We start from the raw sequence: 23,308 nt of genomic DNA on the forward strand, positions 1-23,308 counted from the left end.
AAAATAAAATCTATATGGAACATTCTTAAACCATTGATTAGCAGGCAAACCAGCCAAAGAAAAATCCCATGTCTAAGCTTCTATTTATCCTTGGTTAGCTAACAGTAAATGGCAGGTTCTAGGGAAGATTATGAAGTCTGAGTTGTTTCTTGGATCTGTTTGGTTCATTACTGTGTGTTTCTCTCTTGTCCTTTCTCCACATCTGAATAAAAGCCTTCAGTTATTCCCTAAGATACTAAAATAAATAAATAAGATTTCAAACTAGAGTAAAACAGTAAAACTTAGTTTACATATTTTACTTTTTCTAGATCCTGATTTTTTTTAAAAGTAGAGTTTAAGTGGAACAAAAAAGTTTTTAGAGGAATTTCAGAAATCACATGATCAAAGAATAAGCAGTTGACTTGCAAATTTGCAGCTGCTGGTAAGGAGGTTCTATAGTTTGAAAAAAATATATTCTAAAAATTACCATTTTTTTGTCATAATATTTATTTTGAAATTCCAAATAATGCTAAGAAGGTTATGTATGAACTTTAAAAATATATTCATATAGTAAAAGAGAACGTAAGTAAAAAATAAAAATTAGAGAAACACTGCCCTAGACTTCTGTAAAACATAAAATATTTCATCACTATTCTGCTGTGTCTTACTATAAAAATACAGATGGCACAGCTCTTATATAGCTTTAACAACTTGATTATAAATTGCTTTCAAAAGTAATTTATTTGGATTTTCCATATCCTTTAATGAACTGCAAATATATTAACAGAAAAGACCTTTCCCCCCCAAGACTGTACAATTTCTGAAATAAGTCAGGAAAAGCAAAAAGACAGAATTACATTGTTTCAATGCAAATAGAACACACACATCACACCCACACTTGCATTTTCCCAGGTTTTCACAAAGAAAACAGGTCAACATATTTCTCAGTGAAGACCCACACTATACTCTGGCTAATCAGAGACTCTGAAACTGTTTTCTTCCAAAAGAGTATTTTTAATAGACTAAATACTGGTTTATCACTGAGTTTTTGTTTAAGGTACAACAGCAGCATGGTTCAAACGTTACTTGCAATTTTTGGAAAAAAATAAAAACTTTTAAAAGTAATGAAATACAGAAAAAGCAGGGACCACCTTTCATTATTTGAGTACCATTGCTCATTTGAAAAAAATATTCAACCTTCTAAAATTCCAGAGTAGCAACCATTTCCATGGGGGAAAAATCCGATGCTACAACATAACTTGTGAACAAAAGTGTGTGCGTAATGTGTGAGAAAAGCTTAAACAGAAAAAAGGATGTCAAAGTACTTAGTATTTTTAATTTCCTTCAAAGTAAGTTCTGAAATTGATAGCAAACATTTTGTTGGGCCAAAATGTGTTTCTTCTTCTGGTTGTATGATCCCCATTCTATGGGAAGTGAGAGAGAAAGGAAGGAAGGAAGGAAGGAAGGAAGGAAGGAAGGAAGGAAGGAAGGAAAAGAGCAAGAAACAGTTACTAGGTAGGAAATAAGGCTTTGAATAACAAAATTACTTTAAAAGTAAGCATAAAGAAAAATAAAATCAGGTCACATGTGGACTGAAAGTGTCCCTCAGCCAGCTATTGCCATGGTATGCCTTCCACAGCTATCCTTTCATTCTTCGTCTGAAAATCAGTACCAGAGAGTCTCTATGTCCCAGTACATAAATTCCTACTACAAAAAGATTATATTTCAGCAAGTTATGTTCTGAGTTTAGCTTTCTCCAGGCTTTCTAACTTAGAACTTACATTGAAGCCTTCTATAAAATTCTACATTTAATACTATTATATAGCTGGCTTATGATTTGCCAATAAAAAGAAAAAGAATCTAAAATTAAACATTACAAAACTAATAGATAATAAAATAAAATATTTGTTAGAATCCAAGTGCTAGCCTTTGGGAATTTTTAATGATATTCATTTATTCCCAACCTTTCCTTTTCCTTTTAAATTACTTCTTTTAGACAGCACATATAGATTTAGGTAGGAAATTTTGTTAAATGCTTCTCTCGCACCTAAAACCTAATCCAAGATTTTTGACTTGAATTAATTTATAATGGTATCTAATGCATGTTTGGTGAGATTAATAGTATATGACAGAAAATTACTGAGTCTACAAGCTAAAATTATTTTCACATATTTTGTAATCCGCCTTATTTTCACAGCTTGACTAACAAATACAGGTAACCAGTAAGTAAGTTTGTCCTTCATCAAATAATCCAAAATAATAACTGTAGGCCTGTCATTTATAAGAAACTATAATTTGTTATATTCTGACATTGGCACTAAATAAAATGTTAACAACTAAAGCTTCCCTAAAAATTTCAATACATTACAATAAAGGAGATACACAATTTAAGATTGTTTAAATCTGTTACTGTGAAATTCCAATAATTCCCATTTTATATGCATAATTAGATCTTTAAAATTGTGGCCATTTCCCAAAGACACCAACCTATGTTATGACGAACTCAGGAGAGATCCTGTCTCCTTCATCAGAATTTTGTTCCCCTGAACTAAAAAGTTCCAATATTCTAAACCCAATTATTCTTAGTAAAAAGTTTTGGTGACTCATATTACCAAAAATAATCTGAAGCAGAGAGCTGAAAAGAATGGAAATGACTTCAACAAAGGTAACCACACATTCTTGCACTCTGCTTAAACACTTAGAAAAGTCAAAGGGACACTGTATTGAACAAACGTATATTCAAGGTTATGGTACAATTATGATTGTATTAAGGCTTTCACTATCATGATCTCTTAAAGTCTCTCTTTAGTGTTCTTATATTGATTCTCATGGTGAACTTAAGTGGTTATTAAGGGCGTTGTTTTGGCTTTTCAGTGGGGAACCACTCTACCATCTCTGAATGTTAAAGGTGATCCCACAGAGCTCAAAGAGATGAGGCAATATGGTAAGGACCAATTTTAAAGTTTGTAATACCAAGACAACAATGATCAACACTTTGAAGCAAGATGAATAAATTAAAATTCTTGGTTAGACATTAAAGCATTCTTGCCAAGAATAAGTGTACATTGTATGGAGGGATATTTGATTCCTACATACCAGTCCCAATATGCCCATTATATTTGTTCATAGGAGACACTGCAAGTTTAAGGTAATTTACATTCCTTGGCAATCAAGTTACTCTGTTATAGGCAATGTCTTTTATTGTTCCATCTGGCACTTGCTAACACCATTCTTGAAGAACCTAGAAATGAAGGTCAGTCACTGTTTATCAGGAACAGAACCAAATAAAAACAAATTTTTGGAAAAACGACCAAGAAATTCTGGTTCATCACTATTTTCCATATCTAATGGTTCCTTCAAGATAAAACATAACTCTTCCTTCCATGATAGCTTTGCAACTAAGGGAGATTAAAGAAAAAAGAAAAGAAAGTTCCCCACCTACCCCCCCTAAATTGTCATTCATACTGGTAAAAGAGCCAGTCTTGTTAGCAGCTAAATATTGCACTGCCTTTCATTCTGTATACAGTCAGGGTCCAATGAAAGTGGCACACTCATGGTATAAATGATGGATGATGACAATGCCGGCTCAAGAGTGAAGACTCAGTATACAGAGGGACAATAAACATGTCAGCACTGGTCACACATCCAATTGTAAAAGTCTGAGTTCCAGAAGTTAAAATTCATCACTTTCAGCTGCATGAAGTTGTGTGTCATCTGCATCGGTCATGCTGCTCTCCTGGGATTCATCAGTTCCCACTTTAAAAATAAAATGAAAGTCTACAGTAAGATATCTGACAAATATAGCTTATTGATTCATGAAAACAAATAAGGAAAATTGCGTTATATTTAGAGATGAGACCCTAAATAAAAAGCATTAAAAATCCTAATATCCTTTAATAAAATGTAATTCAAGTTTCTTATTTTAGGACTGGGGTTGTGGCTCAGCGGTAGTGCACTTGCCTGGCATGTGTAAGGCACTGAGTTCGATTGTCAGCATCACATATAAATAAATAAAATAAAGGTCTATCAACAACTAAAAAAAAAAAAAATTCCTTACTTTATAACATGTGTGATATTTATTTAGTGCATTTAACTTGTAAGTATTTAAAAATGCCTCTCCCTAATTGATTACTTATTCCTGCCCTCAGAATTAGAAATAGTTTTCTGAGAAATGCAAATCAAAACTACATTGAGATTTCATCTCACTCTAGTCAGAATGGCAATGATCAAGAGTACAAGTAACAATAAATGTTGGTGAGGATATGGGGAAAAAGGTATACAGGTAAAAAGGATGTGGGACTGCAAATTGCTATAACCACTCTGGAAAGCAGTATGGAGATTCCTCAGAAAACTTGGATTGGAATCACCATTTGACCCAGCTTTTCTACTCCTCAGCATATAACCAAAGGACTTAAAACATACTACACTATAGCCAGGCTCAGTGTTGAACACAATCCCAGCGGCTTGGGAGGCTGAGGCAGGAGGACTGCGAGTTCAAAGCCACCCTCAGCAATTTAGTGGGGCCCCAAGCAACTGGGTGAGACCCTGTCTCTAAATAAAATATAAAAAGGGCTGGGGATATGGCTCATTGGTAAGTGCCCCTGAGTTCAATCTTCGGTAACAACAAAATCAGCATACTATAGTAACATGGCCACATCAATGTTTATAGCAGCTCAATTCTTAACAGCTAACCTAAAACCAACCTAGGTGCCCTAAACAGATGAATGGATCAAGAAAATGTGGTAAATAAATACAACAGAATATTCCCAGCCATAAAGAATAAAATTATGGCAAATAAAAACAAATTTTTGGAAAAACTGGAGTCTATCATGCTAAGTGAAATAAGCCAATCCCCAAAAAACCAAAGGCTGAATGTTCTAATATGCTAATGCTAACACACAATAAGGGAGGGGAGTAGGGAGGGAAGAATAGAAGTTCATTGGATTAGACAAAGGAGAATGAAGGGAAGGGAGGTAGCATGGAATAGGAAAGACAGTAGAATGATCAGATGTAACTTTCCTATGTTCATATATGAATACACGACTAGTACAACTCCACATCATGTTCAATCACAAGAATGGGAAGTTATACTCCATGTATGAATAATTATGTCAAAATACATTTCTATTGTCATATATATCTAAAAAAAAAACAACCAAAAAAATTGAAAAAAAATTATCTGAGCCACTATTAAAAAAAAAAATCTATCGTTTTCTCCTTATCTCTAATCAGTCACTCCACTTAGAGGATAATCCTTACTAGTCCACAGAAATACAGATTATAATCTTCAGATTGAAAGAGTTATTGGGGGGGGGAGCACTTGCCTAGCATGCGTGAGGCAATGGGTTCCATCCTCAGCACCACATAAATATAAAATAAAGGTATTGTGTCCACCCATAACCAAAATAAATAAATAAACTTAAATATTGGGTTTGTCAGAGCTACATAGAATTTAAATAGCCACTACTATAGCTCTGTCAATATTTTAAAATGTTAACAATTTATTATTCATTCACTTTGCACTTAAAATGTTTTAAACATTTACTCGTTTATCATTCTCTCTTCTCACTACATTCCTTTTTTTTGGGGGGGGTGCAGTAATTGGACTCTGGAACTTAACCACTGGGTAAAATCCCCAGCCCTCTAAAAAAAACATCTTTATTATTATTATTTTTTTTTTTTTGGGTGTTGCTGAGGAATGAACCCATGGCCTTATGCATTACAGGCAAGCACTCTACCAACTGAGCTACATTCCCAGCCCTAAAAATTTTTAAAAAAATTGAGACAGGGTCCCACAAAGTTGTTTAGGGCCTTGTAAAGTTGCTGAGGCTGGCTTTGAACCTGCAATCCTCCTGCTTCAGCCTCCCAAGCTGCTAGGATTATAGGCCAACCCCCCGTTTTTTAGTTATAAGCAGACACAACATCTTTGTTTGTATATGGTGCTGAGGATTGAACCCGGGCTGCACGAATGCCAGACGAGTGCGCTACCACTTGAGCCACATCCCCAGCCCCTAGGCCAACTCTTTTTATGTTTTATTTTGAGAGAGGATCTCACTAAGTAGCTTAGGGCCCTGCTAAACTCCTAAAGTTGACCTCAAAGTTGTGATCTTCCTGCCATAGCCTTCTAAGTCGCTGGGATTACAGGCATGTGCCACCACACTTGGCCCTATATACTAGATAAATATCCAAATATAAATTGAGGTCCAGGTTAAAAAAAAAAATCAGCAATAGATTTGTTATTACACAGTAAACTAGATCCAGAACTGAAACTTATTATCTGATTTCATATGCACTTTGGTATTATATCACCCTATTCAATTTCTCTAAAATTCCATTTTGTATAAAGAAAATACCAGAGTTAGAAAAATAAAAAAGCAGCCCATAAATTCTTATGTAAAAGGTAGCTTAATATTCAAAATTTTATGTATGATACTCACTGATCTGTTCTTCTTGGGTTATTGGCTCCTCATCATCTGGAAGGTAGCGCTTATCAATTGCCTCTTTAATCTGGTTATTGGCTCCTTTAGGATCTAAATCCATAGCCCAAGAGAAATTCATCAGGGCGAGGTGCGTTTGACCTAACTTCTTGTAAACCTAAAAATAAACAGCAGCACTACATTTTTCATTAAGTTGTAAGCTTTGATTATAAAATCCCAAACATTTATAATATAAATTAGGCTTTTGATTTATATGCTTAAATCCATTCTCATGGGAAGGGCATCTTCATCCTATAAAGTCAGACAAGCTCTTGAGTTCCTTTATAATAGAATTCCTTCCTTTAATCTTTCAGGTAGTGACTTTCCAATAAACCTATTCTGGAACACTGACAATGGGAAGAAAAAGACTACACAAGCGACTTAACATTCACTTATATTGATTTTAAATGGAGTTTCATCAACTCTTAACACCTGTCCATGGCACCCAGACACTCAAACCAGTTGGCATCTGGTGGCCCAATCTATAAAATTCAGGTCTTGGGAATCAAGACAACACAGTGCCACTGAGTTCTTCTTCTGAGGGATTTGTAAGTATTTTATTATTGATAACTGGACAGTTTTCCATGTGGTAGTTTGGGTTATGAGCTCATTACTGATCTCGGGCTATAAGTTCTTAACTAGTAGTAGTACCACAGGTTAGAATTATGGGGTTCTTGCTCTTTCATTAGGACATTATCCTCTTAAATGCTAAAACTAAACCCATTATCCCCAGAGCACTTAGTTCACAGCTCTCGTTGAATTTTCTCAATTAGATGTTATACAATAAGCATTACATTTATTTTTCAAAAGTTAATATTTGTTATGAAAGTCACTATGTAGGACCATAACCCCAGTCTTTACCTTTCCTATTAAGAAGTAAACGAGGGATTCTTTGGGAACAATTTGTTTCAATTCTTCAAGTTCTTGCAAAGCAGACTGAAAAATGCAAAGAAGAACCTTAGTGTGATAAAATTTTACAAAACTGTGTTCAAATATTTTTATTAGATTTTCCAAATCATTTTAATAAAAGCTTACTAGGTCTTAATCAATGTACTTCCATATTGCATTTTTTTTTTTAAAGAGAGAGTGAGAGAGGAGAGAGAGAGACTGAGAGAGAGAGAGAGAGAATTTTTAACATTTATTTTTCAGTTTTTGGTGGACACAACATCTTTGTTGGTATGTGGTGCTGAGGATCGAACCCGGGCCGCACGCATGCCAGGCGAGCGCGCTACCACTTGAGCCACATCCCTAGCCCTCCATATTGCATTAATTCATGCTATGAAAATAAAATCACAAAGAAATGTCAGACATTCACCAGAGTACACTGAACATACATGAGTGCACACACCTCTTTGAAAGGTAGAGGTGGTGATAAATCTTGATTTTATCACTATTTTAGTTAAAAATAACAATGATCTCATATTATCTGTGGAAGTGTATTAAAGTGTTTTGAAAACTAGGCTGCAGAACACAAATTAAGACTCAAGTTCTCTCTGGACCTTCTCCCTAATGGAAGTGCTAAGCTTTGAATACCAACCGCCTATTGAAGTTTGAACCTCTAAACTGAGTTAAAACTGTATAGTTATCTTTTGACTCCTGGTAAAGGATTGGGGAGATGAGAGCAAATATAGAAGAAAGAATCAGATTTGTACTTAAAGGGGAGATATTATCATTTAAAGTAAAATTGGCTTCCCAAATGAGATGCCATCCCATTTCTTTAACCTGCTGAAAGGACAAAAATAAAAATGAATATAATCTGGTGTTACATAAAGTTAGCAAGTAAGGGGAAACAAGTATTGTAATCACTGAAGATGTAAGTGCACATTTTACATGTATACACTTACATCTTCACTGAAAATTGATTTCACATTTTTAGTGAAATGGGAGGCTGAGGTAAGAGGATCGCAGGTTTGAGGCTAATCTTGACAACTCAGTAAGACCCTGTCTCAAAATAAAAATTAAAATGGGCTTGGGGGCCAGGAGGCCGGGGTTGTGGCTCAGTAGCAGAGCGCTTACCTCGCACATATGAGGCACTGGGTTTGATCCTCAGCACCACATAAAAATCAATAAAGATATTGTGTCCATGTATAACTTAAAAGAAAAAAGAAAAAAAAAAAAAAAAAGAAAAAGGCTGGGGATGTAGCTCAGTGGTAGAGTGCCCCAAGAAAAGATGCAACCTGTTTGTGAGGATGATCTAGCAACTTAAAAACTGCATGTAGGCCGAACATAGTGGCTTGGGAGGCTGAGGCAGGAGTATTGGAAGTTCTAAATAAAATACAAAATAGGGCTGGGGATGTGGTTCAGTGGTGAGTGCCCTTGAGTTCAATCCCTAGTATCAAAAACAAAAACAAAAACAACCCCCCCACCAAAATACATATAACCAAACATTGATTCAACAATCCCACTATTAGGAATTTGTCTTAAGGGTATAATCAAAAAAATTCACAAAGTCATAAGAATACTCAAACCAACATCTACTACAAATGATCCTACTGTTTAAATACAGCCTATTTTTTTTTTTTTTGGTGGTGCTGGGAATTGAACCCAGGGCCGTGTGTATGTGAGGCAAGCACTCTACCAACTTAGCTATGTCCCCAGCCCTGCAGCCTATTAAAAATAATAATAATAATAATGCATTTCAATTCATAGTACACATATGGATCACAATTTTTCATTTCTCTGGTTGTACATAATAATTATAGCCTATTGAATAAATTATGATCCATTCTCTATGTATTTATAAGTGCTAAATTGTATGTTTAAAAATAAAAGCAAAAACAGATGCAAAGCAGTGAATACCCTTCCCTTGTATCAAAATATATGTAACAAAAAAAATATATATATATATATATAAAAATATATGTACCATTCTCAAACATATAAATACACTTATGTGGGAATATGTACAAATATTATAAGAAAAATCTCATGTCATTTTATATCTTTTTTTTCTTATTCTGATTCTGTTTTCCTTATTTTCTTTCCTCAATACTTCTATCAGTTTACGTAATTTGAATAATAGAGTGAAAAGTAAAGAGCAAAACGCATCAGAACTGATCTATTCCCCTTGTTATAAACTCTCACAACTCACTATGTGCTCCATACATATTATTTTTGTAATTATTGGTTAATTTCTGTTCTCCCTGTAGAGGGGTACTAACTGTTAAGCTACCCAAGGCAGGAAATATGACTTGTGTTACTTACTGCTATATTCTCAGTATATACTGCAGGTGATGGGGATCATACTCAAGGCCTTATGCATGCTAGGCAAGCCCTGTCAATGAACTATAACCCAGCTCAGTAAGTATTTTTGGAATATATACACATAATTTATCACTTGTTCACTTATTGTGGTCCTAAAAGGATCATTAACCTCGTATCTTTAAGATATCTTCCTTAGAGAAAACTGCCTTTCTTTACATGGAATGTTTATAAGGAATAACCACACATTTCTAAATATCCACACACTTATCCTTCCTAAAAGTATTAACTTTTAATAAACTCTTAGTTTATTAAAAAAATGACACAAGTTCATCAATACAATGTAGAAGATAATTCAGATATATACCTTACCTTATATTTTTCATTTGCAAATAAAACCGAGGCTCTGTGAAATTTGCATAGAGGGTTCTTAGGATCAATAACAATGGCTTTGTTTAGGGTATCCAAAGCCTTCTCAGATTTTTTTAGTGCATGCTGAACCTATAAGAAATAAAGGTCATGTTAATATTGCCTCCTGATATTTTAAAAGAAAGATGAGAACCAATAATGTTACTCAATATCAACATAAATATAATAACACTATTAATGATGAGGTGGGATAGCTGTTATTGCCTTAAGTGAATTTACCAATTGATTACCAACTGATTAATAGAGTATCTCTAAATCTCTTCCAATTCAAGCAATTAAAGATAAGAACATGATAGTCAGAAGAAATGTCTTGAATTTGCTTAGGGATGAAGACCTAGGTCCTCTGGCTCCCAATCTGATATTATTCATAATGGTAATCATGATTCTCTGTATATTTTTTCTTGGTATTAGGAACTGAACCCAGGGATACTTTACCACTGAGCCACAGCCTTAGCCCATTATTTTTTATTTTGAGATACAGTCTTGCTAAGTTGCTTAGGGCCTCGATAATTGCCATCATATTGTCTCAGCCTCAATCATGAGCCACTGGGATTATAGATGTACTCCTCTGTGCCCAGCTTACAATTCTCTTTAGAGCAGATATTTGGTAACTTTTATGTCTAAATGGCAAACAAAACTTTGATTTTGCCTTCATAGAAAAATGTCTTATAATTTAGCCAGATAATATATTTCAGGCTTATTGTGGTCTTTTTAATATTAGCCTTTTTTTTTTTTTAAAGAGAGAGTGAGAGAGGAGAGAGAGAGAGAGAGAATTTTTAATATTTATTTTTTAGTTCTCGGCGGACACAACATCTTTGTTGGTATGTGGTGCTGAGGATCGAACCCTGGTCACACGCATACCAGGAGAGCGTGCTACCGCTTGAGCCACATCCCCAGCCCCTAATATTAGCCTTTTCAAAACTGTGTTCAGGGGATGGATTGTGGCTCAGCAGTAGAGTGCTCGCCTAGCATGGGCGGGACCCAGGTTCGATCCTCTGCACCACATAAAAATAAAGGCATTGTGTTGTGTCCATCTACACCTAAAAAATAAAAAACAAACAAACAAAAAAACTGTGTTCAAAGAACTACCTATTATTAATTCTATATCACTTAGAACAATTACACTTATAACTACTTTAGCAATTAATTTGAAAAAAGGGATTCGGGATGTTGCTTAGTGGTAGAGCACGTGCCTAGCATGCATGAGGCCCTGGGTTCAATCCTTAGCACTGCAAAAAAGGTTAACTATTTGGCTATCCTGTAAGGTATATTATTTGTCATTCATAAAGCAGAAATTCTAAAAAATTAAGTGACTTGACCAAGGGATAAGAGCACATCAACGAAAAACCAAAAGGTGGTGTTTTAGGCTGTATAAGGCTCTGGGATACTGTTTCAACAACATTAATAACAAGAAGCTTCAACTTTCATTATAGCAATTAAGTTAGTTAGCAAACATATTAATAAAAGGAGAAAACATAGCAATAATGTTTAGAAAATCACTTACTACACCAATGTGGCAAAGTAAAACTGAACTTTGAGGGTTGATATCAAGTGCTTTCTGGAAATGCATTTCTGCAAGGCTGAATTTTTCTTGCTTATAATAAATCATTCCTAAACCATACCTGCAAGAGCAAAACAAAGTAAAATTTTAGGGATAGAACTACTGGGTGCTAATTTACTTCAATTAATAACAGGATATGTATGTTATTTAGCATTTTAATAATAGTGGAAAAATTGTGATAGTCTTATAGGGGAGGCAAACAGTATCAGTCATGATAAAAACTGTTAAACATTTTAGAAGAAGAAAATTTTAAAATAAAAATTAGTCAATCCAACTAACCAAACAAAACTATAAAAATGGGGAAAAAAGAAACCCCATCTTTAAAACAATCACTATAATCTAGACTTAACTAATTTCAACCAAGTGATATTGTATGTGTGTGCCAAGAACTTGGCTAATTCTTTTTTTTTTTTAAGACAGGGTATTGTTATATTGCCCAGTGGTCCTCCTGCCTCAGCCTGGAACTATAGGTATGCACCATTGTACTCAGCGCTGCTAAATTTTTAATGTGAATTATTTCATTTAATCCTAGAAGAGCTATCATTCTCATTTTTAAGTAAGAAAACTTAAAGTAAGATCAGAGAAGTAATTTGCTTAAAGTTATATAGCTAATAAGAATTCTAGCCAGTTCCTTTCTGAATACAGGTATTTCTCCTGAATTTTCAAAACGTCAATTGGATATAGTATGCATTGATACATAAGAAGACCTCTCTAAGCCACAAATAGATAATGATGGAAAAAAAGCACCAAATGAGTAAGAAAAAAAAATACACATATACAGCTAATTTATTTGAGTTGCTTTGTTTATCATCATAATAGTGTTATATGTGAAGAAAAGTTATTAAATAGACTGTGCTAATGATAGTAAAGGTGGAAATAATAAAGAAAGACTATTCACTTTGGAATTAGAATAATAAATTTGCTCAGTGTTTAGATACATAATGTTACCTAAACAACTCAGTATTTAAATTCTTCCCAGTTTGAATAGTCCTCCTTATAATACAATTTTTTATGTGGTAAATCTGGTTAAGAATGCAACTACTGCAAAATAGCAGAACAGATCCTACATGTTTAAAAAAACAACACAAGACCTATTAAGAACTGAATTCTTGGACTGGGGATAGAGTCAGTGGTAGAGTCCTTGCCTTGCATGCACAAGGCCCTGGGTTCAATCGCTAGCACCATTAAAAAAAAAAAAAAAAAAGAAAATGAAAGAAAGACAAGAGTTCTTAAAAAAATAAGAGAACTTGAAGGGAAGGCAAGCTTGGATTGATGTGTCACCAAAAGCTGGCATTTTTTTTCCTCCTATATAACTATTCCATCTATATAACTATTTAGAAGATATAATCCATTAAAAACCATAAACACACAAGCCAAAAATATACATAAAATATACTTAGGAATACTTAGAAATTTTTGTTGTTAGCTGTCTCTCTATTGTTGAAAAAAAAGGGGGGGTAAAAAAAAAAGAAAGAAAAGCTTTTAATAGGGGCTGGAGTTGTGGCTCAGTGGTAGAGCGTTCGCCTTGCACTTGCAAGGCCCTGAGTTCAATCCTCAGCACCATATAAAAATAAATAAAAAAATAAAATGTATATATGTATGTGTGTATATGTGTGTATGTGTGTGTGTGTATATATATAAAATATACTCTTAAAAAAAAAAAGCCATCAATAAGACTTGGTCTTTGCACTTCATTAGCACTTACCATGCATTATAATGTCGAGGATTTACTCTGATAGCATTTCGAAAACAAGCTAATGCTTTATCGAGTTCTTCAGTTAACACAAACTCGTGCCCTAAAAGAGTATAGGCATAAGCATAATTTGGATCAACCTGGATAGCTCTCTGGAAGAATTTAATTGCAATATCATGTTCCCGTTGTAGACTGAAACAGTTCCCCGCAGCACACCAGGCCTTAAGAAAGAAGGAAACAAACAAACAAAAAATACATAACTAAATTAAAAAAAAATTTTTGTTCTACAAAATCAAACCTATAACTAAAATCAAATCTTAACTTATAAAAACAAAAACTTAAAACTCAACATTTGAGTTGCCCAATAGGCTTCTTCTCAGTTGAGGCTAAAGAAGGTCATTCTCAGTTCTCATATAGAAATGAACAAAGATAGAGACTTGGGGGCAGCTGAGTGTAGTGCAGAAAGCTGTGGCTCTGAGAGCTCTTAGTTTGAATCTCATTGCTGTGATCTATTATAGGCAGAGCAGCTGCACATAACTCACTTTAACAGTTCTGAACTTCATTTTCTCTTTTGTAAAGAAAGTAGAAATCTTCTAGGGCAAGTTTTTTTTTTTTTTTTAAATACTGGGGATTTAACTCAGAGATAATTTACCATTGAGTTGCATCCCCCACCCTTTTAAAATTTTTAGACAGGGTGTCACTAAATTGCTGAGGCTGGCCTTGAACATCTGATCCGTCTGCCTCATCCTCCCAAGTGTTGGGACTACAGGTATGTGCCACCATGCCTGGCTCACTAGATATTCTTGAAATGCCCTGAAAGTAAGGTCTTAAAAAAATTATCTTTTCTTATCACTTGCATAAATCCTACTCTTACATTTAACTAAGAAAAAAAACGGAAACAATAAAAAATGTCAAAAAACTTGCGGGGCATGGTGGCCCACGCCTGTAATCCTAGCAGCTTAAGAGGCTGAGGCAGGAGGATCACAAGTTCAAAGCCAGCCTCAGCAAAAGAGAGGTGCTAAGGAACTCAGTGAGACCCTGTCTCTAAATAAAATACAAAATAGGGATGGGGATGTGACTCAGTGGTTGAGTGCCCCTGAGTTCAACTCCTGGTACCCCAACCACCCAAAATAAAAAATAAATGAAACCCCAAAACATGAAAGATGTGAACTAATTGTCTTTATAGGTTAAAATGGCAATTAAAATTATTAATTTATTTTAAAATCAGCAATTCCTTCAATCTATATTACTTCTGCTCAATTATTTCTAACTAATGTTGGTTAACAGCAACTTTAACACAGTCATTGATTAATCCTAAATGAAATACCTGCTTTTGGATTATTCTATTTCTGAATCTGCACCACTTATTCTAGGATTTTTTTGTTCTGAGTCCTTCCATAGGAGAAGGAAAATAAGTGTAGTTAGCTTTTGAACAATAGTCATTACATTTTGGTCATTGATGAACCCCATATATGACAATGGTCCCTTAAGATTATATTGCATAGCTATGTTGTACTGATTTTTGTGTAATTATATTCTATGATATTCTGCACAACGAAAAAATTGCCTAACACATTTGTCAGAATACATCCTTGTCCTTAAGTGATGCAAGACTGTATATGATTCATTTCCATTTGTTAAGGGTGATCAAAAGGTAACTATACAAGCAAAGTGTTAAGATACCTCTGGTGAATTTTTATCCATGTCTGTTAAATCTTTTGAAAGAACCGAAAGAGCAACATCTTTTTGAAGATGCCAAAGTGTTGTAGAGTAGATCTCCATGCCTTCAACTCTGTAATTCTCAATTCTTCTAACTTCTGAGAATATCCTTTCCGCCTGAAATACAAAAACTAGTAAGGGAAAACAAGTCGATACAATTTATATATATGCAAACAGAGTTCTGGTCACTATCTTCATAGAACCAAAGTGTTGCCTTGGCTATATATATTTTTTAATATTTATTTATTTTTTTAGTTTTTTTTTGGAGAACACAACATCTTTGTTTGTATGTGGTGCTGAGGATCGAACCCGGGCCTCATGCATGCCAGGCGAGTGCGCTACCACTTAAGCCACATCCCCAGCCCCTTGGTTATATTTTTTAAAGAGAATTATTAATAACACAAAGACAAATTAAGCAATCTTCTGTGCTATAACTCAAATATTAATGTAATCACATCATACTAAATCAAGTTTTTTAAATTTTTTTTAATTGTAGATGGACACAATACATTTTTTTTTTTTTTAATGTGGTGCCATGGATCGAACCCAGTGCCTCACGCATGCTAGGCCAGCTATCTACTACTGAGCCACAAACCCGGCCCTTAATCTAGTTTTTATACACAAATTTGTGGTAAAATCAGGGGATGTACCTCATAGTTGTCTAGCATATGCAAAGCCCTTCATTCAAAGCCTAGAACTGGAGGGAAAAAAAAAAGTTGATATTTCCTCCTCCTCCTTTTTTTTTTTTTTTTGGTATAAAGACACAATATCTTTATTTTTATGTAGTGCTGAGGATTGAACCCAGTGTTTCACACGTGCTAGGCAAGGGCTCTACCACTAAGCTACAACCCCAGCCCGATATTTTCCTTCTTAAAAAACACATTTTTAAGTTTTGATAATGGCTTTATAGAATAACCCTCCCAGCAAAGATAGAAGAATGACTTTTGTTGTACAGAATCTATTTTTGTACTATGTATTTTTGCACTGACTTTCTGAGAGGCTGACTTGAAAACAAGTTAAGATGGCTAGCAACTCTATGACATGTTGAACACACCGAACCTGCCAGGAACTCTAGTTCCCACCTTCTAACTGCCCTTTCCTATGTGAATATCTCAGCTGTCAGATCATATTTTTTCCTCACTATATTCACAGGTTCCAAACTGTACTTCTTTCCCCACAAAATTTGAGGTTTTAGATTATATATGAAACCAATTAGTTTCCTAATTTATTAATTTAGCATTTTAAAAATTCTCAAGGTTTAGATTAGAATAAAGAACATTTGAAATATTCTTAATGAAATGAAGATAGAAAATAAGGAAAGGATTGTTATAAAATCGGAATTTATTCCCAAGAAATGCCATATGGTATCCAAGCACTACCTGAACAAATGATTTGTAACTTACCTAAAATCTCTTATTTTATTTTTGGTAGCAGTGATTGAACCCAGCAGTGCTTAACCACTGTGCCACATTCCCTAGCGGCCCCCCCTTTGAGGGAGCTTGGGGGGCACTGGGGATTGAACTCAGGGATATCCAACCACTGAGCCACATCCTCAGCCCTATTTTGTAGATGAACACAATATCCTTATTTATTTATTTATTTTTATGTGGTGCTGAGGGTTGAACCCAGTGCCTCAGGCATATGCGAGACAAGTGCTCTACCTCTGAACTACAACCCCAGCCCAATTTTATATCTTATTTAGAGACAGGGTCTCAATGAGTTGCTTAGTGCCTTGCCTTTGCTGAGGCTAGCTTTGAATTTGGGATCCTCCTGCCTCAGTCTCCCAAGCTGCTGGGATTACAGGTGTGTACCACTGCATCCGACCCTTAGCCCTTTTTGAGACAAGATCTTGCTAAATTGCTGAGGCTGGTTTTGAACTTGTGATCCTCCTGCCTCAGCCTCCCAAAACCCTGGGATTGTAGGTGTGTGTCACTGTGTTCAGTCCCTAAAATTTCTTAAAAGGAAGATCATAAGTTCAAGGCCATCTTAACAACTTAGAGAGACTCTTTTTTTTTTTTTTTAAGAATTTAACCATTATTTTATTTATTTGTTTGTTGTTGTTTATTTGTTTTTATGTGGTGCTAAAGATCAAATCAAGTCTAAAAAAAAAAAAAGGCCTGGAAATGTAGCTCAGTGATAGAGGTAGAGAACCCCTGGGTTCTCTACCTAATATCCTGCCCTCCTCCCCTAATGCACAAATAAACCAAATACAGGTACCTTTTGTTTTCAAATATCAGAATCTACTGCTTCTTTTGAAAATTCTTTATGGTATACACAAAAAAGAAAAATGGAAAATAATAAAATTAAGCTGGAAAAAAATCGCTACTTTTGAATACTCAAGTTGCTCATGGGTCTGTAACTATGAAAAAACAAAATTCACATATTCCAAAGTACCTGTAAAACAATAAACTATAAATAATTTTGAAAACATAGCTTTGCTTCTTTTACACACACACACACACACACACACACACACACACACACACACTATTGGTAAATGCCATAATCCCAACATGCATCTCCGAACAATGAATTAGCAATGAATAAAGCTTTCTGGCTACAATCCTCTTTTTGGTACTATACAAAATTACATGAATAGACATGTCTGCATTTACTTTCTGCCTGGGAAGAACAGTTTCCCCTTGTGTCTTTGCATGGCTCATGAAGGGAAGAATAATCTTCTGATTCTGAGCTAATTAAAAAAAAAAGGAGTACCATACTTTCAGTGCCCCTCACTCAGCCTCCTTACCATGCTTCATTTTTCTTCATATTACTTCCTGCTACCTATCCTCACACATTTATTGGCTTATACTTTGGCTATTACTAGAATGTAATATACTCCATGGAGGCAAGAAATTGCCTCATTGTATTAGAAAATACTATATACTGAAATACATTCTGAAAAGTAACCTTGTCAACTTTTTGGGGGGTTTTGTTATCTTTTTAAGCTTAGGGGTAGGAAGAAAATGCTTTGGACAGAAGAAATTATTTAAATTGGAAATTGCATTTTTTAAAAAATTTAATTAACCATCCTTTCCTTTTCTCTATAAGCAGATAACTTGTCAGGCACAGTGGCACATGCCTGCAATCCTAGCTACTTAGGAAGCTGAGGCAAGAGAATCACAAGTTCAAGGTCGGCCTCTATTACTTAGCAAGACCCTGTCATGAAATTAAAAAATAAATTGGCCTGGGATATAGCTCAGGATACAGCACCCTTAGTTTTAATCCCCAGTATCACATCAGCAACAAACACTCCCCAAGCCAAAACCCAAATAAAAACACATATAAGCCCCACTAACAACAGGTATCTTAAGTAAAAAATTTAATTAAAACTAAAAGAATAAAAGCCTTCTGATAAGAATATTGTGTTATCAATTAAATATAATTTTCCTCAAAGCATTCTTTAAGTTTCTAAAATAAATCAGAGTCCGGCACAGTGGTGCTCACCTATAATCCCAGTGAATCCCAAGGCCAAGGCAGGAAGATCCCAAGATTGAGGCCAGCCTCAGAAACTTAGTGAGGTTCTAAGCAACTTAGTGATGCCCGGTCTCAAAATTAAAAATAAAAACGGGCTGGGGATATAGCTCAGTGGTTAAGTGCCCCTGGGTTCAGTTCCCTAGTACCAAAAATAAATAAGTAAATAATAACAATAATTCATAAAAACTATATTGTAGGGCTGGGGATGTGGCTCAAGCGGTAGCACGCTCGCCTGGCATGCGTGCGACCCGGGTTCGATCCTTAGCACCACATACCAACAAAGATGTTGTGTCAGCCGAGAACTAAAAAATAAATATTTAAAAAATTCTCTCTCTCTCTCTCTCTCCCCTCTCTCACTCTCTCTTTAAAAAAAAAAAAACAACCTATATTGTAGAAAGAATTTATAGATTATATATCTAAATATGCATTTTCAGATCAAATGAGCAGAGTACAAGGCATTCTGCATAAGAGTGCATTGATGGCTCTGTTCTCACAAATCTCCCTCAAGAAAGTCTGAAAAATTTAAATTATCCCTTAAAGCAAGAAAGAATCTTGTCAGCGGGGCGAGGTGGCACATGCCTGTAATCCCAGAAGCTCAGGAGGCTGAGACAGGAGGACCAAGAGTTCAAAGCCGGCCTCAGCAAAAACCGACGCGCTAAACAACTTGGTGAGACCCTGTCTCTAAATAAAATATAAAAAAATAGGGCTGGGAATGTGGCTCAGTGGTTGAGTGGCCAGAGTTCAATCCCCGGTACCCACCTCCAAATTTTATCTACAAATTATAAATAATGATAAGATAGGTCACCCCCCTTTTTTTCAGTACTGGGAAATCCAATCCTTGATGTAACAGGCAATCATTCTGCTGAGGACATAATAATCCCTGAGAAAATAATTATATAAACAAACATAATAAACAAATATTGACGTTTTAGATCTGGTCTTCTCAAGCATGGCCATTTTAATTACACTTAAAATTATTTCTAGAAAGACACATGTACCTATTTTCTATACTTACTTGCATGTATTCTGAAAGTTCAAAATAGGCCCTTCCAATTTGGCACAGTACCCAACCAGTATTGTAGTGGTGAGAAGGCAGGTGGCTCAAAATATTTATAGCTTCTTTGCAGTTGTATGAACACAAAGCTAAATAACCTTTTCCCATTTCACGAAGAAGGCTCATCAAACCTTCTAGGAGAAAACAATATAGTAACCAAAGGAGAGAAACATAAAACTCTGGTGTTTAAGAAAGGCTGATCACAAACTAATTGATTAAAATTCCATCTATCTAGAAAACAATGAAAGCAGTGTAATGAACATAAAGAAATTACTTAAAATAAGTACATAATAATGTAAAATAAACAATATTAAGCATTTAAAACAGACCTGCAGCTGCTTTTTGTAGATTAAAAGCTTGGATCTGAGGTGTGATTGTGGATATTTTCCCTTCTGAAATGATGGAAGAATCCAATTTTGTGATTTCCAGGCTATCATTTATGTTAGGTTGAGTTATTCCTCCTTTATTAGTTTTACTTTTTGTTTTTCTGTTTGGGATTTTAGGTGGAAACTTCATTTTTAATTTTTTGCTATTCTCCTGCAAAAGGGTAAAATTCCATACTTTATACTCATATATTTTAGACTTCCCCCTCAACGCTTTCTTAAGTATTAGATTTAAAAGTATAATCTTGATTAATCTCTATTTTTCTCAGAAGAAGTTTTATAAAAACAGTCTTCAAAGTCAATTCTAAATTCAAGAATTCTAAATATAAATTGTATTTACTTATTGTGATTAAGGTGAATCTGCATCAGCGGTATTTTTTTTGCAAGTATATCATATTCTCATTTATTATTTTACAGTAAGAAAATAAGAGGATGCAATACCATTTAATTGTCTCAGAGCACTTAACTAATAAATCACAAAGTTGAATTTACCTATAATGTCCTTCTATGGACCAAAAAAAATTTAACCAAGGCCATTGTAATGAAGTCCTTTAATTTTTTAAACTTTTAATTTTGAAATAGTTTCAGTTCATAAGAAGATAGAAGCAAAGAAAACAGAGAATTTCCATTCAGTCTTTTATTAGTGATAACATATAAAATTATATTGAGGAAACTGAAATATTATACTATGAAATGAACTACGGACCTCATTTGTTTGGTTTTCATTTGAACTCTTTTGCGTGCTTGTGGGTGTGTATATATACAATTCTGTGTAATTTTATCACATGAATGGATTTATGCAATCAACCACCATGCTTGGGATATAGAACTATTTTACTATCACAAAGAAATCCTTTTTTTGCTATGCTTTTTTTTTTTTTTTTTGGTGCCAGGGATTGAACTCAGGGGTGCTCAACTCCTGAGCCCATCCCCAGCCCTTTTTAGTGTCAGGGTTTCACTAAGTTACTGAGACTGGCCTCGAACTTGTGATTCTCCTGCCTCAGTCTCCTGAGTTGCTGGGATTACAGGCATGTGTCACTGTGTCTGGCTGTGTTATGCTCAGGCCTATTTCCTGATAACCACTGTTGTTTTCTATAATAACAGCTGGGTGCAGTGGTGCATGCCTATAATACAAGCAGTACATGAAGCTGAGGCAGGAGGATTGCAAGTTTAAAGTCAGGCTCAGGAACATAACAAAACCCTGTCAACTACATAAAATATAAAAAGGGCTGGGGATATAGCTCAGTGTTACACCCCTGGGTTTAATCTCTAGTACCAAAGAAGAATGTTATATAATATTTAACAAAGGACCAAAAAATTATAGCTACCTTTCAAAATTTATTTATAAAGATGAAGTCATCAATGAACAGATATTTTAGCAGGGAAAGCATTAAGTAAATGTGGCATTCAGAATTCTTTACCTTGGTTGTAGAGCTGTCACTAGTAAAAAGTCGAGAACTTCTTCGAGGCAGTGCATTTGGGGGAGATGTAATAGTGGGGCTCAATACCTGAGGTGTTGTACTAAAAAGTGATAAAACATTATTTAAAATTCACTTTTTGACCATTAACTATTATTTCAAATTTAGCTATATTAAAAATATGCATTTCTAATATAAGTACTCTAGAGTTGGTGAGTTTGGTCAGTCCCTTTCTGGTCCCCCCCCCTTTCTAAAAAAATTATATACATACATATATATGAACACAATATCTTAATTTTATCACTTAATTTTATGTGATACTGAGGATTGAACCCAGTACCTCACATGTGCTAGGCAAGTGCTCTACCACTGAGTAACAATCCCAGGCCCCCTTTCTGATCCCTTAATGAAAACCCACCATTTAAAAACTACTCACATTACTGTAAAATGATAAACATTATAGGAGAGATCTCTAATTGAAATTGATCTAAATTGATCTAAAAAAAATATTTAAGGTCAATAAATATGACAAGCACATCTATATGCCAATTACCTTTAGCCCTTTATTTGCATGCATAAAAAAGTTAGGGAAGTGGGCCAGGTGTGGTAGCGCACGCCTATAATCCCAGCAGCTTGGGAGGCTGAGGCAGGAGGATTTTGAGTTCAAAGCCAGCCTCAGCAAAAACCAAGGCGCTAAACAACTCGGTGAGACTCTGTTTCTAAATAAATAAATAAATAGAAATTGTAGAAATGTTAAAAAAAAAAAAAAGGGAAGTTATGTCAGAAATTAAATATATTTTCAAAAAATATAAAACATGAGCTGGGCATGGCATGCATGCCTATAATCCTAGTGGCTCAGAAGGCGGAGGCAGGAGAATCACAGGTTTGAAACCAGCCTCAGTAACTTAGAGGCTATAAGCAACCTACTGAGACCTTGTCTCTAAATAAAAAATAAAAAGGGATGGGGATGTGACTCAGTGGTTAAGTGCCCTTGGGTTCAATCCCCAGCACCCACCCGCTCAAAAAAAAAAGAAAAAAGAAAAAAAAATAGAGAAAAAAGGAAATTTCTATCAGGTATGGATCATCTAAATGTTGGGCATTTTTAAACAAATAAATACCACTAGAACAACTGAAAGTTGAGAAATAATTTCCCTGTAAATTCAAACAGCTGTATCAAAGGTTTATTCTGGTTAGAGCAAAAGGAGTCTGACAATCATTGGATATATTTTTACTTTAAAGGCAAACCCTAAGAATTCCATTCTTAGAAAGCAAGCAAATTTAAAACTTAAATGATATAACTGGGATTAAGTTACGTTTATAATTTTTAGGAAATTCTACAAATAGGTATCTAAGTCTGAAATTAAAAGGTTTCTTAATAAAAAGAGAGAAAGAGAGAGAGATGCTGCCCAGTGAGTAAATCATGTCCAGGATTATTCTTATTTCTTTCAAAACACAGAGCCCCAGTGCAGGGATATTAGGCAAGTAAGAACACTTGGGTTGATCAATTCATTTTTTAAAAGTACAATAAGCTCGCCAGGCATAGCGGTGCAAGCCTGTAATCCCAGCAGCTCGGGAAGCTGAGGCAGAAGGAGCCAAGTTCAAAGCCAGTTTCTGCAATTTAGTGAGGCCCTTATCAACTCAGTCAGACCCTGTCTCTACTAAAATATTTTTTAAAAAGTCTGGGTATGTGGCTCTGTGGATAAGTACCCCAAGTTCAATCCCCAGTAACACCCCCCCAAAAAAGTCCAATAACCTCAATTTGGTAGAAATAACTATTATAATTTATACTATGAATGTGAATTGTGGGGCTAGGCTGTAGCTCAGTGGTGGAGCACTTGCCTAGCACACTAGAGGCACTGGGTTCGAGCCTCAGCACCACATAAAAATAAATATTGTGTCCATCTTCAACTAAAAAAAT

The 23,308-nt window shown here is 34.9% G+C and overlaps 1 protein-coding gene across 1 annotated transcript in view; it reads right to left on the reverse strand.

Moving 5' to 3' along the window:
* Positions 1–574: 574 nt before the first annotated feature.
* Cdc27 (cell division cycle 27) overlaps positions 575–23,308 on the reverse strand; it is a 60,305-nt gene continuing 37,571 nt past the window's right edge. The window contains exons 10-19 of the mRNA XM_026408211.2: positions 21,394–21,493; positions 19,919–20,126; positions 19,551–19,723; positions 15,023–15,175; positions 13,352–13,560; positions 11,590–11,707; positions 10,029–10,157; positions 7,317–7,391; positions 6,417–6,573; positions 575–3,735 (exon numbers count right to left, since the gene is read on the reverse strand). Coding sequence (XP_026263996.1) covers positions 3,653–3,735; positions 6,417–6,573; positions 7,317–7,391; positions 10,029–10,157; positions 11,590–11,707; positions 13,352–13,560; positions 15,023–15,175; positions 19,551–19,723; positions 19,919–20,126; positions 21,394–21,493 — 1,405 coding nt within the window. The 3' untranslated portion in view covers positions 575–3,652. The remainder of the gene's footprint in view (positions 3,736–6,416; positions 6,574–7,316; positions 7,392–10,028; positions 10,158–11,589; positions 11,708–13,351; positions 13,561–15,022; positions 15,176–19,550; positions 19,724–19,918; positions 20,127–21,393; positions 21,494–23,308) is intronic.

This window comes from Urocitellus parryii, chromosome 7 (assembly GCF_045843805.1).
Source record: "Urocitellus parryii isolate mUroPar1 chromosome 7, mUroPar1.hap1, whole genome shotgun sequence".
In the NCBI taxonomy this organism is placed as follows: domain Eukaryota; kingdom Metazoa; phylum Chordata; class Mammalia; order Rodentia; family Sciuridae; genus Urocitellus; species Urocitellus parryii.